This window comes from Mytilus galloprovincialis, chromosome 13 (genome assembly GCF_965363235.1).
Source record: "Mytilus galloprovincialis chromosome 13, xbMytGall1.hap1.1, whole genome shotgun sequence".
In the NCBI taxonomy this organism is placed as follows: Eukaryota; Metazoa; Mollusca; class Bivalvia; order Mytilida; family Mytilidae; genus Mytilus; species Mytilus galloprovincialis.
Window position 1 is genome coordinate 42,811,408 of NC_134850.1, and position 22,135 is coordinate 42,833,542.

General features: G+C 32.9%; 1 protein-coding gene across 1 annotated transcript in view; it reads left to right on the forward strand.

The window, feature by feature from the left end:
- Positions 1 to 22,135, forward strand: part of LOC143056125 (uncharacterized) — a 240,686-nt gene that overhangs the window by 51,300 nt on the left and 167,251 nt on the right. Inside the window, exons 27-32 of the mRNA XM_076229211.1 lie at positions 1,362 to 1,587; positions 6,241 to 6,478; positions 7,575 to 7,763; positions 13,456 to 13,762; positions 16,678 to 17,091; positions 21,498 to 21,624. Of these exons, the coding sequence (XP_076085326.1) occupies positions 1,362 to 1,587; positions 6,241 to 6,478; positions 7,575 to 7,763; positions 13,456 to 13,762; positions 16,678 to 17,091; positions 21,498 to 21,624 (1,501 nt within the window). The remainder of the gene's footprint in view (positions 1 to 1,361; positions 1,588 to 6,240; positions 6,479 to 7,574; positions 7,764 to 13,455; positions 13,763 to 16,677; positions 17,092 to 21,497; positions 21,625 to 22,135) is intronic.

The window sequence follows — 22,135 nt, forward strand, 5'->3', positions numbered from 1 at the left end:
TAGCGGGCAGATGTCATGTGACCTTGACCTCATTTTCATGGTTCAGTGGTCAAAGTTAAGTTTTTGAGTTTTGGTCTTTTTATCTAATGCTATATGCCATAGGTCAACTATATTTGGTGTATGGAAATATTTTATGATCTTTATGTCAGTCGAGCAGGTTTTATTTAACCGTGACCTCATTTTCACGGTTCATTGCACAGTGTTAAGTTTTTGTGTTTTGGTCTATTTTTCTTAAACTATGAGTAATGTGTCAACTATATATGTTGTATAGAAGCATTGTTAGCTGTACCTGTCTGCCTGGCATGGTTCATCTGACCTGGACCTCTTTTTCAAGGTTCATTGGTCTCTGTTTAGTTATCTTGGTTAATGTTAAGTATATGTGACAGTTGTAATAAAGCTTAGCTTTATACTTAGGACTATCAACATAATATCAATGATTAGTTTAGAAGGCGAGACATTTCAGCGTGTGCACTCTTGTTTATTATTATCTTGAATATTATTATAGATAAAGATAAACTGTAAACAGTTATAATGTACAGCAAAGTAAGATCTAAAAAAAAGTCAAACATGACCAAAATAGTCAATTAATCCCTTAAGTATTTATTGTTCTTTATAGTCAATTTTTAACAATTTTCATAAAATTTGTAATTTTTTACTAACATTTTCCACTGAAACTACTGGGCCAAGTTCATTATAGATAATTGTAAGCAGCAAGAATGTTCAGTACAAACACATCATCTCCAAAACACAATTTTGTCATGAATCCATCTGCGTCCTTTGTTTAATATTCACATAGACCAAGGTGAGCGACACAGGCTATTTAGAGCCTCTAGTTTTAAATCAAATTTTACGATGAAGGAATCACAATTGTTTTCAAATTTCAAATGTCACCTCTCTTAAGCAGTCACATTTAATTTGATACTTCCCACAAGTGACTGCTTAATACAAGTTTGACTGTAACATATTTGACCTGTGTTGATTAATTTTGGAAATAATGTTGCTTAAAAGGGCGGAATTACAAAGTTACATTTAATTATTTGTTCTTGACTTCAGTTTGTCCACTCTAATTATATATGTTATACAGGGACTATATGGCCAGGTATAGTTTTCTAAACATATTATTGAAGAACAACTAGGCCAACTTTTACTTTACCAGAAACTGCATCTAGTTTTAAAACCATTTGTAATTAAGAAACAACCAACCACATTTGATTTTTTATTTCAATTTTTATTTCTTTACTGCAGTTCCGTGTATTATTTGAATCAGATGTGCATTTGTTGAAAGACATGTCATGCCCAATATAATGGGGTGTTATTTCAATTTTAAGAATTAACTATGATATATATTTTATGAATTTCAGCATTTGGTGCTGGAGCATACTATGGAATGAAGTTTGAAATTGCAGCCAAGGTGTTAGAAATGAAGGCTATATGTGGGGTAGAACCTTATGGTGGGGTGATGGTCTATGGTGAACTGGGTATTGGTTTTTTACTGTATGGAAAACTCCGTTTAGAAGGAAAAATAATGGACTTGCGTTTCCCAACAACAGCTGAGATTTCATTCAATAAGTTTCCTCTAGATGTTGGGTAAGTAGAAGATTACATTCAACAAGTTCCCTATAGGGAGAGCATATTTTTACCACAGAATACCACAGAACACCCTTAATTTAACTCAGAACCTCGAAATATTAATACTTCAGAGTTCAGACACTATTATTATGTTATTATTCATTCTTTTTATGATTTGACATTTATTATTCAGTTAAATTAAATTTTTCTATTTAGGGTCGACTCACTATCTTTATCTCTGGCTATTAAAACCATCACTTACAAATTCTCTCTAGATGTTTGGTAAGTGGCAGATTACATTTAACGAGTTCTCTCTAGATGTTGAGTAAGTATCATATTACATTCAATATATTCTCTCTAGATGTTGGGTAAGTGGCAGATTACATTCAACAGGTTCCCTCTAGATGTTGGGTAAGTGGCAGATTACATTCAATAAGGAACCTCTAGATGTTTGATAATTGGCAGATTCCATTCAATAAGTTCTTTCAAGGTTGCACTTTGTAAATATTGTTGTTTCTCAAACCACACCTCTTTTGGGGAGATATATAATATTCATAGATAATTTGATTTGTATAGGTACAGGTTCCGAGATATGATCTCTATGTTTTATCTCGTTGAGACATAACTTGGGACTTTTACTAGTATAAAATAATGTTGTTGCGGTGAAAGGAGTAGGTCCAGTAAGACCCCTTTTTGGCCCCAAAATATAGCAGTTTTACAAAATAGTTAAAATGTAAACTTTTAGTTATTTATTGGACAGGAGAATGCTTCTGCTACATAAATATGGGCTGTTTTTATACGCCCGTCGTCTTTTAGACGGGACGTATTATGGTATACCGTTGTCCGTCCGTCCGTCCGTCTGTCCGTCCGTCCGTCTGTCCGTCCGTCCGTCCGTCCGTCGTCCACACTTCGGACAATAACTTAAAAACGGTTTCACCAATTTCCATGAAACTTTAGTGAATTGTTTATATCTATTGACGTAAGCTCCCTTTCGTTTTTTTTTAATTTCAGATTTTAAGTTTTGGATTTATGGGGCTTTATTCATAAAAAAGGGGGGACTTTCAACACTTCGGACAATAACTCAAATAGGCTTTCACCAATGTCCATAAAACGTTGGTGAATTGTTTATATCTATTGATGTAAGCTCCCTTTCAATTTTTATAAATTTCAGATTTTAAGTTTTGGATTTATGGGGCTTTATTCATAAAAAAAGGGGAATTTTCAACACTTCGAACAATAACTCAAAAAGGCTTTCACCAATGTCCATTAAACTTTGGTGAATTGTTTATATCCATTGATGTAAGCTCCCTTACAATTTTTATAAATTTCAGATTTTAAGTTTTGGATTTATGGGGCTTTATTCATAAAAAAAAGAGGGATTTTCAACACTTCGGACAATAACTCAAAAAGGCTTTCACCAATGTCCATGAAACTTTGGTGAATTGTTTATATCCATTGATGTAAGCTCCCTTTCAATTTTTATAAATTTCAGATTTTAAGTTTTGGATTTATGGGGCTTTATTCATAAAAAAAAGGGGGATTTTCAACACTTCGAACAATAACTCAAAAAGGCTTTCACCAATGTCCATTAAACTTTGGTGAATTGTTTATATCCATTGATGTAAGCTCCCTTATAATTTTTATAAATTTCAGATTTTAAGTTTTGGATTTATGGGGCTTTATTCATAAAAAAAAGAGGGATTTTCAACACTTCGGACAATAACTCAAAAAGGCTTTCACCAATGTCCATGAAACTTTGGTGAATTGTTTATATCTATTGATGTAAGCTCCCTTTCAATTTTTATAAATTTCAGATTTTACATTTCCGTGTTATGAATTTTTATGCTTAAAAAAGGGGGGATTTTCCAATTTTGGGACAATAACTAACACTTTCAGGTAATGAATTTTTATACTTTAAAAAGGGGGATTTTATGAAACTTTGGTGAATATATTAATGTAACATCCCTTTTGATTTGTATATATATTTCTAGTTGATCATATAAATTCATTTAAAGCATAAAAGACAAGTTAAAAGAGCAACGGGCGTATCATGCGCTAAAGCGCAGCCCTTTATTGACGATACAATGCACATATATTGGGTACTAGCACCATTAAGTCGTGCTAAATTACTGATATCTTCACAATTCTAGCATTTTAGTTAAATTTTAGACAGTTTTCGTGCGAAACGAAAGTGGCCGCATTCGTGTTCATCCTTAATATTTAAATGTAAGTTGTATTTTATGATAATACATAACATATATAACGGTTGACGATGAACACGGATGCGGTCACTTTCATTTTTGACAAAAATCATCTGAAAACTGACATTTTTTGGCATATTTGGTAGATTTTTCATATTTGAGCTTGAATCGGGTTATTTTTAATGACTTAATCAGTTAATATCTTTCACATAAATTAATTGTTTCAAATGAAATAGACACTTAAGTGTTTAAAAAGTGGTCAAAATCTTTCGTAAGATGAACCTGAAATTTGAGGCCAAAATCGGTCCTTACCAGACCTACACCTTTGAATTCTCAAGTAGGCAAAAAGTGTAGGAAGGGGTAGTACAGAATATTAGTATAAGTTTAAACTAACAAGTTCGGGGCAGATAAAAGTTGAAAATATGGTGCACAGTTCTATGTTTTGACATTTGAATAAAATAGTAGTGCATATCAACTCTCTATTCTAGGATAGAATTTTTTTACGAAACTTCATACTAAACAATGCAGTTTTAGCCGCAAAGGGAGTTCCTACGGGAAATTGCATTGTCTATATTTACAAAAATGCAACCCTTAGATGTTTGATAATTGTTAAGATTCCATTCAATACGCTCCCTCTAGATGTTGGGTAAGTGGCAGAGTACATTTAATATGTTTTCTCTAGATGTTGAGTAAGTGGCAGATTACTTTCAATAAGTTCCGTCTACTTGTTTGATAATTGGCAGATTACATTCCGTAAGTTCCGTCTAGATGTTGAGTAAGTGGCAGATTACTCTCAATAAGTTCCGTCTACTTGTTTGATAATTGGCAGATTACATTCAATAAGTTTCCTCTAGATGTTGGGTAAGTGGCAGATTCCATTCAATAAGTTCCGTCTAGATGTTTGATAATTGTTGAGATTACATTCAATACGTTCCCTCTAGATGTTGGGTAAGTGGCAGAGTACATTTAATACGTTTTCTCTAGTGCTTCCAAAGTGCTTTCTAGATGTTATCCCAGGCATAGATTACCAAATATGTATTTGGCACAACTTTTTGGAATTTTGGGTCCTTAAAGTCTTATGTAGATGAAACACGCGTCCGGCGTATCAAATTATAAGCCTGGTACCTTTGATAACTATAAACACCACTGGATCAATGCCACTGCTGGTGGACGTTTCGTCCCAGAGGCTATCATCAGCCCAGTAGTCAGCACTTTAGCGTTGACATGAATATCAATTATATGGTAATTTTTATAAATTTACTGTTGTAAAAGTATGAATTATTAGAAATACTAAGGAATTTCTTATCCCAGGCATAGATTACCTTAGCCGTATTTGGCACAACTTTTTGGAATTTGGGTTCCTCAATGCTCTTGAACTTTGTACTTGTTTTGGCTTTCTAACTATTTTGATCTGAGTGTCACTGATGAGTCTTATGTAGAAGAAATGAGCGTCTGGCGTATTAAATTATAAGCCTGGTACCTTTAATAACTATTTACACCACTGGGTCGATTCCACTGCTGGTGGACATTTCGTCCCCGAGGGTATCACCAGCCCAGTAGTCAGCACTTCAGTGTTGACATGAATATCAATTATATGGTCATTTTTATAAATTGACTGTTTGCAAAAGTATGAATTATTCGAAAAACTAAGGATTTTCTTATCCCAGGCATAACTTACCTTAGCCGTATTTGGCACAACTTTTTGGAATTTTGGGTCCTCAATGCTCTCAACTTTGTACTTGTTTTGGCTTTCTAACTATTTTGATCTGAGCATCACTGATGAGTCTTAGGTAGACGAAATGCGCATCTGGCGTATTAAATTATAAGCCTGGTACCTTTGATAACTATTGTGTAAATAGCAGAATACATTTGAATTGTTCGTTCTAGATGTTGGGTAAGGAGCAGAACACATTCTAATTGTTTTCTCTAGATGTTGGGTAAACTTTTAGGAATTTTTAGTCCTCAATGCTCTTTAACTTTGTACTTTATTTGGCCTTTTGAATTTGTTTTGATTCAAGCGTCACTGATGAGTCTTTTGTAAACGAAGCATGAGTCTGGAGCAAATAAAAAATTATGTTTTTTTTAAGATTCTTTTAGTTATAAAGGATTTTTGATGTTCATGAATAATGTTAAACATGCAAAGTGTAAGACGTGTCACGGTACTTTTCTATCCCAAGTTCATGTATTTGGTTTTGATGTTATATTGGTTATTCTCATTGGATTTTGTCGAATGCTTAGTCCGTTGCTGTGTGTGTTATATTTTATGTTGTGTCGTTGTTCTCATCTTATATTTAATGCGTTTCAGTTTTAGTTTGTTACCCCGACTTTGTTTTGTGTTCATAAATTTATGAGTTTTGAACAGCGGTATACTACTGTTGCCTTTATTTAATAGATGTTGCTGGTGCCTCATAAATTAATAATTGTTTTGATCTATTGTCAAAATTTAATCTTTTTTAATTTTGTTTTACAGTCTGGTTATGTACTTGAAACTGACTCCAATTGAGCTTAACTTATATGCTCTGGTGACCTTAGAGGTCAGACTTGGTAGTATTAGTTTTAAGAAAATTTTGTTTAAAGCAAAACTATGGTCATACAAGACTCCAACGATTACTAAGAAATTGATTGACAACAGAAAAGATGAAGAAGACAAAACTCCTCCAGATATTTCACCTTTTTCTGATGAACCTAATATAAGAAGAAAGAAAAGGGTAATGATCATTTGTATGGTTGTTTTACAGTCATAAGTCCCCTAACTGGTGGGACATGTTCTAAATATTGAAACAGATCATTAATGAGCTTTACATTCCCTTTTTGCTTATACTGCTAAATTTCTTTATGTTTCCATCCCTATGTTTATTCACATTTTTTTTCAGAAACTTAAATTTGGTACGGACCCAATATGTGCATGTAGTACTGCGTGATGCATATTTAAGGCAAACACTCATTCAGTTCCAGTTTACAATATACTTATTTTTTTACCTCCTATACATTTCTGAGTATATATTGTTGGTTAAAAACATCCGTGTTGAGAATGTATATATTTCATATGGGGTTCGTAGGCAAGGTTAATTTAGATACACATTTAGTTATGGTTTCACATCCCTTTATAAAAACAGTATGGCATTGAAGAAAAAGTTTTCCCCAGACAACATATGGAGAAATTGATGATGAACAATTGAAATAAATGCAGAAAACACATTAAAAATAGGTAAAAAAATATTCCTTTGAATTTGATAGTTGTAGGTAATTAATCCTACATCTCATTGCAGTAAAAGGTGGTATAACACCTAATAACTAAAGGTGGTATAATCAGTAACAATAGCTTAAGGTTCAACTTGTTTTTGATTCAGCCATGCTGAATCTATGTGAGCACTCTGGATTTTAAGATGGTGCAAAATTCTAAGTTGAAGAAATATCATGAAACTAATTATGTGTTTTTGGAAATTTTATCATCAACTGCCAATTTTTGGCATGTTATTTGTACTTAAATTAAGAAAGCATTGGTCAAACTACCCTTTTACTTTTGATAAAAAATATTTTCCTATAAGAGGCCAGTGCATCAAGAAAACACTGCAGGGTGCCATTTCAAGCAAACAGTTCCTGTAGGAAAAAACTATTATTTTTTTCTCACAACCATTTAGGCAAGAATTGAAAATGTGAGATAAAGACGACATGACCCAAAAGAAAACATGAAATTTAAATGAGTAAAACATTCTGTTATACATTTTGAACTTCACAATAAAATCTTCAATGATAAGAACACTTCTGAACTCATTAGTAAGATTTTACTTTCCAACTATCTAGGCCACAGCAAGTTGTGACGTAGAACAGATAGCAGGTAGAGACTATGTAGAGCCAATGTTTGAAATCGCTGTTCGTGCTGAGGATGACAGAAGTGATGTGACTTACTTCCTTGATGTGGGAACAGTACAGGGAGGAAAAGATGTAATGGACCAGCATACTCTTGGTGGACCAAAAACATCAATAGATGAGGTTAGTCCTTATAACGATAAGAACTTGTTTTCAAAGGGTTTCATAATATTATACTTACTTTAAAGTTTTACACCTTTCCCTTGTTTAGGATGTTTGCTTATCAAGTTGTACATATATATATATATATATATATATATCTTGGAACAAAGCTGGAATTTTCATACGCTCTGCATTAAAAATAAATCGTCCTTTAACTCCTTTTTCTGCGGATGTCAAGTTGGTTCAATATTCAACATTCAACAGTCAATGTTTTTATACAACCGCGCGATCGTATATTGGTATATGGTTGTCGTCGTCTTCATCCGAAGACACATTGGTTTTTATACGACCGCAAAATTTGAAAAATTTTTCGTCGTATATTGCTATCACGTTGGCGTCTGTGTCGTCGTCGTCGTCGTCGTCGTCGTCGTCGTCGTCGTCGTCGTCGTCCGAATACTTTTAGTTTTCGCACTCTAACTTTAATAAAAGTGAATAGAAATCAATGAAATTTTAACACAAGGTTTATGACCACAAAAGGAAGGTTGGGATTGATTTTGGGAGTTTTGGTCCCAACATTTTAGGAATTAGGGGCCAAAAAGGGCCCAAATAAGCATTTTCTTGGTTTTCGCACTATAACTTTAGTTTAAGTGAATAGAAATCTATGAAATTTTGACACAAGGTTTATGACCACAAAAGGAAGGTTGGGATTGATTTTGGGAGTTTTGGTTCCAACAGTTTAGGAATTAAGGGCCAAAAAAGGGCCCAAATAAGCATTATTCTTGGTTTTCGCACAATAACTTTAGTATAAGTAAATAGAAATTGATGAAATTTTAACACAAGGTTTATGACCACAAAAGGAAGGTTGGGATTGATTTTTGGAGTTGAGGTCACAACAGTTTATGAATTAGGGGCCAAAAAGGGGCCCAAATAAGCATTATTTTTGGTTTTTGCACCATAACTTTAGTATAAGTAAATAGAAATCTATGAAATTTAAACACAAGGTTTATGACCATAAAAGGAAAGTTGGGTTTGATTTTGGGAGTTTTGGTCCTAACAGTTTAGGAATAAGGGGCCCAAAGGGTCCAAAATTGAACTTTGTGTGATTTCATCAAAAATTGAATAATTGGGGTTCTTTGATATGCCGAATCTAACTATGTATATAGATTCTTAATTTTTGGTCCCGTTTTCAAATTGGTCTACATTAAGGTCCATAGGGTCCAAAATTAAACTTAGTTTGATTTTAACAAAAATTGAATCCTTGGGGTTCTTTGATATGCTGAATTTAAAAATGTACTTAGATTTTTAATTATTGGCCTAGTTTTCAAGTTGGTCCAAATGGGGGTCCAAAATTAAACTTTGTTTGATTTCATCAAAAATTGAATAAATGGGTTCTTTGATATGCCAAATCTAACTGTGTATGTAGATTCTTAATTTTTGGTCCAGTTTTCAAATTGGTCTACATTAAGGTCCAAAGGGTCCAAAATTAAACTAAGTTTGATTTTAACAAAAATTAAATTCTTGGGCTTATTTGATATGCTTTATCTAAATATGTACTTTGATTTTTGATTATGGGCCCAGTTTTCAAGTTGGTCCAAATCAGGATTCCATATCAAGTATTGTGCAATAGCAAGAAATTTTCAATTGCACAGTATTGCACAATAGCAAGAAATATCTAATTGCACAATATTGTGCAATAGCAATTAATTTTCAATTGGAGTTATCTTTCTTTGTATAGAATAGTAGTTGATAATATATATGGGAAATTTGCCAGACATGACTATGATGTCATTTTCTATTTTTATTTGCCAATAACTTTATGTAAATAACTTCATTGGAAATTTGCCAATATAAAATGTTGCTGATGAAGCTTTTTTTCCTTATCTTATCTAAAATGTTTTTAGATAATGTATGTTGGACATTTGCCAGACATGACTATGATGTCATTTTCTATTTTTATTTGCCAATAACTTTATGTAAATAACTTCATTGGAAATTTGCCAATATAAAATGTTGCTGATGAAGTTTGTTTTATTGTTTTATACAATAAACAATGTATATTCACTTTTACTACCAACCAATCTTTACCATTCAGTGATAACAAGCACTTTATTTTACATTTTAATATTTTATGATGTATTTAAAAGAGTAGTTATTGTTGCAAACTCCATTAGAAATTTGAATTGATATCAGTTTTGGAAAAAGGGAAACGGGGATGTGAAAAAAAGGGGGGGGGGTTTAAATTTTTCTCATTTCAGATTTCATAAATAAAAAGAAAATTTCTTCAAACATTTTTTTGAGAGGATTAATATTCAACAGCATAGTGAATTGCTCAAAGGCAAAAAAAAACTTTTTAAGTTCATTAGACCACATTCATTCTGTGTCAGAAACCTATGCTGTGTCAACTATTTAATTTTAGATTTAAAAAGTTTGAAGAAATCTTTAATTGATTTGTAAAATCTTGACATTTGTTTTGTGTAAAAAAAAACCATGTAATGTCAAAAATTTTATCACAATCCAAATTCAGAGCTGTATCACGCTTGAATGTTTTGTCCATACTTGCTCCAACTGTTCAGGGTTCGACCTCTGCGGTCGTATAAAGCTGCGCCCTGCGGAGCACCTGGTTGAACTTTAACTTTAGTTTAAGTCAAGGGATCTCTATGAAATTAGGTCAATACCATAAAAGGAAGGTTGGGATTGATTTTTGGAGTTATGGTACCAATAGTTAAGAAATAAGGCCAAAAAGGGGCAAAAAACAAGCATTTTTGTAACTTCCAGACAATAACTTGTGTTCAAGTGGATGGATCTCTCTGAAATTGTACTGCAAGGGACCATACCACAAAGGGAAGGCTGGGATTGAGTTTGGGAGTGATGAATCATATCAATTTGGGGGAGGGGATTTTTATTTTTTCCTTTTTTTCCCCTCCCCCCCCCTTTTTTTTATTCTTTAACATTTTCCATTTTAAGTTTGTTATTTCTGATATTTAAAAGCAAATAATAATGATATGGCAGGAAATGCACACCAAACAGGATGTGGAAATTATTATATCAAGTATTGTGCAATAGCAATCAGGGGTGTGGAATTATTTGGGCAAGTGAAACCTAAAATTTTACTTGTCCGGAAAAAAATGTACTTGCCCTGATGATCCCAATAAATATTGAAGTATTTCTTGTTAGCTAATATATGATTCTTACTTGGCACTGTTGTGCATCACAAAAAAAATGAAATCTATTTGTTTATATGTGTAAAAAATTAGGAAAGTAGTAAATGGGTTGACATCAATGGGACAGAAACCTAACCAACCAATGAAATGACATGTAAACATGGTTGAGGACAATTTTGCAGCAGTTTTTGAATAAAAATTGTAGCCAGAAGGTACATATACTAAAGTTGAGGACAGTGATTGAAGAAATGTAAACTTAAATTTAAATAATAGATAAACTATTGGTTGCATCTTCTACAATCAGACTCGGACTTCTCATGAACTGAATTTTAATGTGCGTATTGTTATGCGTTTACTTTTCTACATTGTTAGAGGTATAGGGGGAGGTTGAGATCTCACAAACATGTTTAACCCCGCCGCATTTTTGCGCCTGTCCCAAGTCAGGAGCCTCTGGCCTTTGTTAGTCTTGTATTATTTTAATTTTAGTTTCTTGTGTACAATTTGGAAACTAGTATGGCGTTCATTATCACTGGACTAGTATATATTTGTTTAGGGGCCAGCTGAAGGACGCCTCCGGGTTCGGGAATTTCTCGCTACATTGAAAACCTGTTGGTGACCCTCTGCTGTTGTTTTTTATTTGGTCGGTTGTTGTCTCTTTGACACATTCCCCATTTCCATTCTCAATTTTATTGATTTTGTGGTGTTTCCCTCAACTGACACACTTTGTTTTTTCTTGATTATTTATTTTTGTCTTGATGGGCAATTAAAGCGTCCCTTTTATTTTCCACTTTGACAACAAATAATGTTGACCTTTTATCTATAAATAAGACGTCATCTATAAATAAAGACAAAAACTTAATTTATTTTCCGAATTTCCATAGATAGCCAGGGGTAATCTGATATCCACGATGTCTGAAATTCTCGCTTCCGTTTTTTTTTTTTTAAATACTCTGTGTCCTCCATTTGCATTTAAGGTTTTCTACTCGACTCATCACTCTTTTTGTCTTGCTTGTCCACCTTTTAATTAAGTATTTATCAATCTGAATCGCGATACAAAATTTAAAGAAATGACACTTCCAGTAAATGATGGATAAAACCTAATCGACGATCCCGGGTCAATGGACAAAGCCAATGCAATGTTACGCGACTTGGGTTAGCATACTTATTTTTATTAATTCTGGTAATCGATCTATTTCCGGTATCATGTTTTTATCGTCATGAACATTGATGTTTTTACTTGCTGAACAACATTGGTTTCTTTTAGATAAATTAAACATCTTTATACGTTTTGAAATAAATTTTATGTTTTTGTTGGATTTGAACTTTGTCTTGTATATTTTTTTACTTGTCCACGGGCAACCAAGACAAAAATAATTACTTGTCCGGTTGTTCAAATGTACGAGTCGGGCATATCATTTCCACACCCCTGAGCAAGAAATTTTCAATTGCAGAGTTTTGCGCAATAGCAAGAAATCTTCAATTGCACAGTATTGCGCAATAGCAAGAAATCTTCAATTGCACAGTTTTGCGCAATAGCAAGAAATATCTAATTGCACATTATTGCATAATAGGAAAAAAATTTTAATTGCTCAGTATTTTCAAAAGCAAGAAATATTCAATTGCACAGTATTGTCCCGTTTTCAAATTGGTCTATAAACCTAGTTTGATTTTAACAAAAATAAAATTCTAGGGTTTCTTTGATATGCTGAATCTAAACATGTATTTAGATTCTTGATTATGGCACCAGTTTTCAAGTTTGTCCAAATCAGGGTCCAAAATTTACCTTTGTTTGATTTCAACAAAAAATTAATATATGGGGTTCTTTGATATGCTGAATCTAACCATGTATTTAGAATTTTTGTTTTTGGGCCCCGTTATCAAATTTGTCCACATTGAGGTCAAAAGGGTACAAAATTAAACTTTGTTTGATTTCATCAAAAATGTAATTCTTGGGGTTCTTTGATATGCTGAATCTAAACATGTATTTAGATCTTTGATATTGGACCATAAAAGATAAATGTCCAATTTAAAATTTAAAAATTCTTAGACCACATTCATACTGTGTCAGAAACCTATGCTGTGTCAAATATTTCATCACAATCCAAATTCAGATCTGTATCAAGCTTGAATGTTGTGTCCATACTTACCCCAACTGTTCAGTGTTCAACCTCTGCGGTCGTATCAAGCTGCGCCCTGCTAGGAGCATTTTATTTATTTTTTATTCAGCATTCACTTGCAACATTCTACATTCTATTTCAACTTTCCACTATAAAATTATTTTTTTTTGAATTTTTTTTTTTTTAAATTTTTTAACATTCAACATTCGTGTTCAATTTTCATTAAATGTTAAATGTTGAAAAAACAAATATTTGGTAATACAAAAAACAATAAGGAAACTGGGCAAAAAATAAAAAATAGAGAAAGGTAGAGTTTTTAAAAATATGATAAATAGTGAATTAGGAAAACATTAACAAACAAAAATACGGAAAAATGGCATACAAAAATAATACGAACTGAAGACCCTCATTAATATTAAGTATTTTTTTTAACAGAGACTAAGTACCACTGGAGTTCCTCTGTATTTTACAATGTATGCACAAAACGATGCTGGTGCGCGCTCCATGGCAACATGTTCTTTAAATACATATGATGTAACTCTTCCTGGTGGCCGATTCACTGAAGACTTTTTATCAACCAGTAATCCAGCAGTGATGAGAGCATCTGTTGTTGTATATGAAGATTCTGATATAGTGTTGACACAAGTCGGATTGGGATATGGAAAAGATGTGTGGGGCGATCAAGTGATTCCATGGAACACTGTCAATGTTAATGCTGATGCCTTTGTACCACCAGATCTAAGTAAGTAATTGAGTGCCTCTGTAGGTAATCAAGTGATTCAATGGATCACTGTCAATGAAAATGTTGATGTCCTTGTACCACCAGATCTAAGTAAGTAATTGAGTGTCTCTGTAGGGGATCAAGTAATTCCATGGATCACTGTCAATGTAAATGATTATGCCTTTGTACCACCAGATCTAAGTAAGTAATTGAGCTTTTCCAATCACTTTGTGTCCGGCGTCATCCTTCGTCGTTAACTTTTACAAAAATCTTCTCCCCTGAAACTACTCACATGGGCCAAATTAAACCAAACTTGGCCACAATCATCATTGGGGTATCTAGTTTGAAAATTTTGTCCGGTGACCCGGCCAACCAACCAAGATGGCCACCATGGCTAAAAATAGAACATAGGGGTAAAATGCAGATTTTGGCTTATAACTCTAGAAACCAAAGCATTTAGAGCAAATCGGACATGGGGGTTAAATAATCTATAAGGTCAAGATCTATCTGCCCTGAAATTTTCAGACAAATCGAACAACCTGTTGTTGGGTGGCTGCCCCTAAATTAGTAATTTTAAGGAAATTTTGCAGTTTTTGCTTATTATCTTGAATATTATTACAGATAGAGATAAACTTTAAACAGCATTGATGCTCAGCAAAGTAAGATCTACAAATAAGTCAACTTGACCAAAATTGTCAGTTGACCCATTAAGGAGTTATTGCCCTTTATAGTCAATTTTTAACCATTTTTCTAAAATTTTAGTATTCTTTTACAAAAATTTTCTCCTGAAACTACTGGGCCAAATAAATCCATACTTGGCCACAATCATCAACCAACCAAGATGTCCGCCATGGCTTAAAATAGAACATAGGGGTAAAATGCAGTTTTTGGCTTATAACTCAAAACCCAAAGCATTTAGAGCAAATCTGACTGGGGTAAAATTGTTTATCAGGTCAAGATCTATCTGCCCTTAAATTTTCAGATGAATCGAACAACCCGTTGTTGGGTTTTGCAAAATAAGTAATTGTAACAAAAATATACATTAGCTGTTATTCAATAAAAGTTTTTCAAAAACATTCCATACATTGTCAAATTCAGTTATCTTTTTTTTTATTTTTTACCGCCGTCATACTCTCTAATGTAAACATATCTTTCAGCTTTATTATAATTGCTTGCAATGAGAGATTCTTTTTAAAGCATCTAGAATTGTACACACATTGTTTAATATAAAGAAAAATCATGTTGTATGGGTTGTTGGGGAATATCTTGGATAAGTCTCCTAAAAAAAAAGTTTAATTTATTCATTGGGAGACTTACTCCCTCAGAAAGGAACCAGTTACCAATATGCTGTAGAAAATGTTGTACAGTATTGCAGTCTTCACGCTAAACATTTGAATCCACAAGCCTGAAGCTAAATTTTACCATATTTTTAGTTGGATTTTGTTGACTTGTAGAGAAGAATTTTACAAGCTGGACAGCAATTGTACAAGCCATACTATATGCAATAGGTCTACTATATTTATTGTATGGAATGATTGTAAGGTGTACATGTCTAGCGGGCTGATGTCATATGACCTTGACCTCATTTTCATTGTTCAGTGGTCAAAGTTAAGTTTTTGAGTTTTGGTCTTTTTATCTAATACTATATGCCATAGGTCAACTATATTTGGTGTATGGAAATATTTTATGATCTTCATGTCAGTCCCGCTGGTTTTATTTGACTGTGACCTCATTTCTCATTTTCAAGGTTCATTGCACAGTGTTAAGTTTTTGCGTTTTGGTCTATTTTTCTTAAAACTATAAGTAATGGGTCAACTATATAATATGTTGTATAGAAGCATTCTTAGCTGTACATGTCTGCCTGGCATGGTTCATCTGACCTTGACCTCATTTTCAAGGTTCATCGGTTTTTGATTAGTTATCTTGGTTAATGTTAGTTATGTGACAGCTTAGCTTTATACTTAGGACTATCAACATAATATCAATGATTAGTTTAGAAGGCGAGACATTTCAGCGTGTGCACTCTTGTTTGCAATAATGCAATGGTTAATCCTATATTGCAACCACTGTAATTTACTATTTTTAGTAACTGCAATTATGTTTTCTGGTCTGTTCGTCAATCTATCCCGCTTCAGGTTTAAGTTTTTTGTCAAGATAGTTTTTGATGAAATTGAAGTCCAATCAACTTGAAACTCAGTTTACATGTTCCCTATGATATGATTTTTCTAATTTTAATGCAAAATTAGATTTTTTTACCCCAATTTCACGGTCCACTGAACAAAGAAAATGATCATGCAAGTATCAGGCTAAAGTTTTGGGTCAAGGTAGTTTTTGATGAAGTTGAAGTCAAATCAACTTGAAACTTAGTACACATGTTCCCTATAATATCTTTCTAATTTTTATGCCATATTAGATTTTTTATCCCATTTCATGGTCCACTGAACATAGAAAATGAAAGTGCGAGAGAGGCATCCATGTACTATAGACACATTCTTGTTTGTTCTTGTATATGAAAATCAGTAAAGATCAGAGGAGTTTGGGCTATAGTGCATTCATCTTTTTTATCTGTCTGTCCATTTGTTTGTCAAACAAAAAATTTACAGTGATGAGTTGTAATGTTTGATCATCTTTCAGACCTATCAGACATCTTCTTCTTGTTTACTTTAACTTGGGAGTTTTTCATTTCAATATGTTGAATGAATTTACAGTTATAAGTCACACTTTACTTGAGTACTTCTGAAAATAATGACTTCATATTTGTTCAGCTACTTGGCAGTTATTAGTTCTCAAGTGTGAGCATTTTTCAGATCTATCAGACACGGACATCCTATTTTCCAATACTTTGAATCAAATTTAGGTATTCTTATAAGGACAATGTGTGCAACCTCTTGTTTTTTTTTTATGATTAACTTACTTTTTGAATAATCTTTATTCAGGTAATGATCCACATAACCATAAAGTTATGGAAATGTTCACAGCCTTCAGAGTAGGTCGACTGATTGCGCCATTTGGAGGGGTGGTTACCAAGGAAGCAACACCTGGTGATTGTGCTAAACGATGCGCAGATTTGCCAAAAACCAAATGTATGAGCTTCAATTACGACTTTATGGAAGCTACTTGTGAGCTGCTAGAAGGAATACAAGGTCATCACTACAAGCTTGCAGTGTCAAGATTGTTCCAGCACTATGAAAGACTTGGTATTGGACATATCTTGAGTTTTGATTACAATACTTTATGGCTAACCCATAATAAATCACTTTACTTCAACTTTCGTATCATAAACAATTTAGGATTTGAGAGTATCATTTCTACCCCTGGAATAATGGTGGATACTACGCCTCCAGAAACGAGTGAGTTATATTTGAAGAGAAGTTCAAATAACAAAAGTAGAAAGAGTTAATATGGTGTGTATGTTTATGATACAACATTCGCAAATTACATTATACATGTACCAATAATAGTAAAAGAGGCATATTACTAAAAGCAACTTTTATTTGTTTGCTTGAATCCAAAAGTTATACTTGGTAATAGCAGGCAGTTCAGTTGATTCACCAACTTTTATTATAGTACTTACTGTCTCGCCTACGACAGAAGTCACAGTACACGAGATATAGGGATTACTGTTGCTATTCTATGGTGGTAAATTAACTATTTAAATAAAGCTTGAAATTTCAGTAGGCAGAAGACCTTGATGCTTCATTCCTTGTAATGCAGATTGTTTATATTATTAAATGTCTGTCTATGATATGACCATTGTCCTTGACCTCATTTTCATTGCTGTGCAACAGCTTGAAAAAAGATCAGTATCTTTGTCATATGATTATTTCACTTATCAAGAGTAATAGAATAATAACAATATTATTGGGATATTGGTTCATTTCAACATCTACTTGTCAGTCAGACAAAGTTCACCTGACCTCAACCTCATTTCATGAATCAGTGATCAAGGTTTAAGTTACACTTGTAAGTCTGTTCCTCAGGTACTATAAGCAGTAGATCAACCATATATTGTGTATGGAATGATTGTAAGAGTTATTGTCAGTCTGGCATGTTTCATCTGACCTTGACCTTGTGTTCATGGCTCATTGGTCTGTTTATCAAGTACTATGAGTAATATGTCAACTATATTTGGTGTATAGAATGATTTTAAGATGTACATACCTGTCTACCCAGTATCATTTAACCTTGACTTCATTTTCGTAGTTCATTGGTCAATGTTATTTTTTGTGGTTTGGTCTGTTTTTCAAATATTGATAGCAATTAATAGGTCAGCTACATCTGATGTCTGGGATAATTTTAAGGTTTACATGTTTTTTTCTGTCTGGCAGGAATCATCTGACCTTGATCTCATTTTCATATGGTTCATTGGTCAATATTAGAATTATTTGTTTTGGTCTGATTTTCAATTACCATACATAATAGGTCAACTATATTTGTAGTATTGAATTATTGTAAGGTGTACATGTCTGTCTGACTTGATTTATCTGTCCTTGACCCTTATTGTCATGGATCTTTAAATATGTTAAGTTTATGTGATACTTGTAGTAAAACTATTATCCTTTATACTTTCAACATACAATCAATTTATATATTTTACTAATAATTGATTGTCTGCAAGTTGATGTTTACATATATATATAGTTACATAAACCATAGTCTCATGTACCATACCACATTTATCTATATTTTTTATGATTATCCGAATAGAAATGAAATTGTTCTATTTGGGAGGAACCCATATATGCATGCCATTATGGATACTATGATACAGCGGTATATTACTGTTACCTTTATATATTCTACTATTAAGCTCACATGAGCTTTTTCTCATCACTTGGCGTCCGTCGTCCGCCGTTGTTGTCATCGTTTACTTTTACAAAAATCTTCTCCTCTGAAACTACTGGGCCAAATTTAAGCAAACTTGGCCACGATCATCATTGGGGTCTTTGGTTTAAAAAAATATGTCCGATGACAAGGCCAATGAACCAAGATGGCCATCATGGCTAAAAATAGAACATAGGGGTAAAATGTAGATTTTGGTTTATATCTCTGAAACCAAAACATTAAGAGCAAATCTGACATGGGGTAAAATTGATTATCAGATCAAGATCTGTCTGTCCTGAAAAAAAATTACCCAAACTAAGTCACAATCATTATTAGGGTATCTAGTTTAAAAAATGTGTCCGATGAACCCACCTGCCAACCAACATGGCTGACATAGCTAAAAATAGAATATAGTGGTAAAATGCAGATTTTGGCTTATCTCTAAAACTAAAGCATTTAGAGCAAATTTGACATAGATAAAAAATTTCATCAGGTTAAGATATATTTGTCCTGAAATTTTCAGACGATTCAGACAATGTTGTTAGGTTGCTGTCACTGAGTTGGTAATTTTAAGGAAATTTTGTTGTTTTGGGTTATGATTTTGAATATTATTATAGATAGAGATAATTTGTAAACAGCAATGATGTTCAGAAAAGTCAGATCTACAAACAAGTCAACATGACCAAAATGGTCAATTGACCCTATAAGGAGTTATTGCCATTTATAAAGTCAAATTTAACAATTTTTTGTAAAATTTTTGTAATATTTTACAAAAGTCTTCTCCTGAAACAACTGAGACAAATTTAACCAAACTTGGCCACAAATAAGCATTAGGGTATTTAGTTTTTAGAAATGTGTCCAATGACCCTGTCTGCCCACCAACATGGCAAACATGGCAAAAAATAGAACATATATAGGGAAAATGCAGTGTTTGACTTGTATCACTGAAACTAGAGCAAAATTAGTATTAAAAAAAGAGGGACGAAAGATACCAAAGGGACAGTCAAACTCATAAATCTAAAACAAACTGACAACGCCATGGCTAAAAATTAAAAAGACAAACAGAAAAACAATAGTACACATGACACAACATAGAAAACTAAAGAATAAACAACAGGAACCCCATAATAACCCCCAAATAACAGTTGCATTATTTCATGCATCAATTGTAAATAAAAATATTGTGTGAGCGACACAGGTTCCTTGGAGCCTATAGTTAATAACTATTTCTTATTTTATCTAAATACTAATTCTAAGACATAATTGCATTAACAGTATTCTAATAATTTTATCATTTTCGCTCTAAGGGGCTACTCATTATAGCTTAGTACAATAATAATAATTGATAATTAAAATTAAACAACTCGAAAACACTACATTTTTAAAGGCTAATTGCCTAAACTATGCACCTGTGGTAGACCTTAGACAGGTTATGCTTTTTGTTCACCAAAACCTGTGGTAGAACCAAGACTAATGCAACAATTATAAGAACCAGTGTTAGAGCCCGGACATGTGAAAACATTTATTATACCCTGTGGTAGAAATTAGACAGGTATAATGCTTAAAACCTATGGTAGAACCTAGAAAGTTTAAACAGGCAAAATCCTGTGGTAGAACCCGGACAAGAAATTATTCCTTGAAAACTGTGACAGAACCCAGAGAGGTGAAAAATTCACTAACCTCTGGTAAAACCTAGACAGGTGATCATTAAAAACAAACATATGTTAAAACCTGTGGTAGATCCCAGACAGGTGTTTTAAATAAGAATTCCTGCGGTTGTTTTTCTTAAATTTTTTTAATCTCTCCTCGACCTAGTCTACTGAGCCAAATAGAAATATACTTAACCACAATTTTTGATAGCCTATCATGATTAAAAAAAGGATCCTTTGACCCCACCATGGCTAAAAATAGAACATAGTAGTCTGCAGTAACTATGGGATGTCCTGCTTTTAATTCAACTACTGTGCCAAATTAAACCAAAATTGTCCTTAATCATTATTAGGGTAACTAATACTCTATATTATGATTTTAACCTTATTTATCTGATTTCCAAAACCACAGTTGATTCATGTGACCGACACAGGCTCTTGGGAGCCTCTAGTTTTGTTTTCCACAATACCTGAGAATATGATTTGAAATAATGCGCAAGACTTCAATCAATTCCAGTCAAGACATCAGTGTATTAAATTACTTCGTTTGTCAGAAATACAAAGGAATTATTTGAATCTTGAAAAAATTGAAATCTGGGGAAATGATCAGATATGTTTGATGAAAAACTTTCTGAATGAAAGAGGGTAATTGAATGGTGTTGAGGTAGTTTATACTGAAATATCAGTGAAATTAACTTGAACCCTAGCCATGTACGCATGGCTAACCAACTAAATTTTAGTTAGTTTTCATCATATATGTTTTTTTTTCAATTTCCCAGAATTCAAATTATTCCAGATTTAAGTAATTCTGTTTACATTTTTTATCTGAGAATTGTATAAGCTACAAGGGGTTGTTTTTAAAATCTGCCTCTGGTATTTTTTTTTATTGAAATATGAATGAAAATGATGACTCTCTACATTTCAATTCTTATTGTATGGTCTGTTTTTTCAGTCCCTTAGTTTTATCTCTGTTAAAAGTGTTTGAAATATTTTGGATAAAATAACTTATCCAGTTGTGATGGTTTCACTATGTAAATGTCTCATAGAAAGAAAGAAAAATGAAAATGAAATAAAAAAAAATTGTCCACCTACCAGAAGCTAAGAAATGGCTGGATTACAGCACTGATGATGCTTTGATTTTGACATATGACATATATCATTGCTAATTGACTTTAAGTTTAAACAATTGACAGAAAACATGTCCAATAATTGACTTTAAGTTTTAAACTGATTTTTACCAACAGATTCCGTAACAAATAATCCTACAACATATACAATTTTAGGTCCTATAAACAACAGCACCATTGATTATTTGGAACTGGTAGATTGCAGAACTAAAATAATACCAACTGATAGACCAGACTTCCTTATGTGGTGTAGAGGTGAACATTCTGTAGTAAAAAATCATAGGTATATATTATTGTTCTGTCTGATGCATTTAGTGATACATGTATTTGAAAAATAAATAAAACTGTGTACGGTTGTTTCTTGGTAAAGATCACAATGAATTCTTCAAATAAGAAAACCACAAAAAGTTAATAACCAAGCTTTATCACTTGCTGTTTGAAGTAAGCCAAGGCTTCGTGTTGAGGTTTACTTTTACAAATTGTGACTTGGATGGAGAGCTGTCTCATTGGCACTCACACCACATCTCCTTATTACTAAGCTATTTGTTTTTAGGCAGTTAAGCTGCCTTATGCGAGCACCCTGGATTTGTGTGCTACTCAATAAATGCTGAAATACGTGCCATTGTGATCATCTAGCTGGCTACTATATTATTTATAACTTATTGGACAATTTTTTCTTACTTTTCATTCTGGATTACAAAAAAATATGACCAGAAAAAACTTAAATGATCGTCGATTTTCCCAAAAGTTTTGAAGTTGCACATAGGAAGTAGAGCACATTAGGAATCCTTATG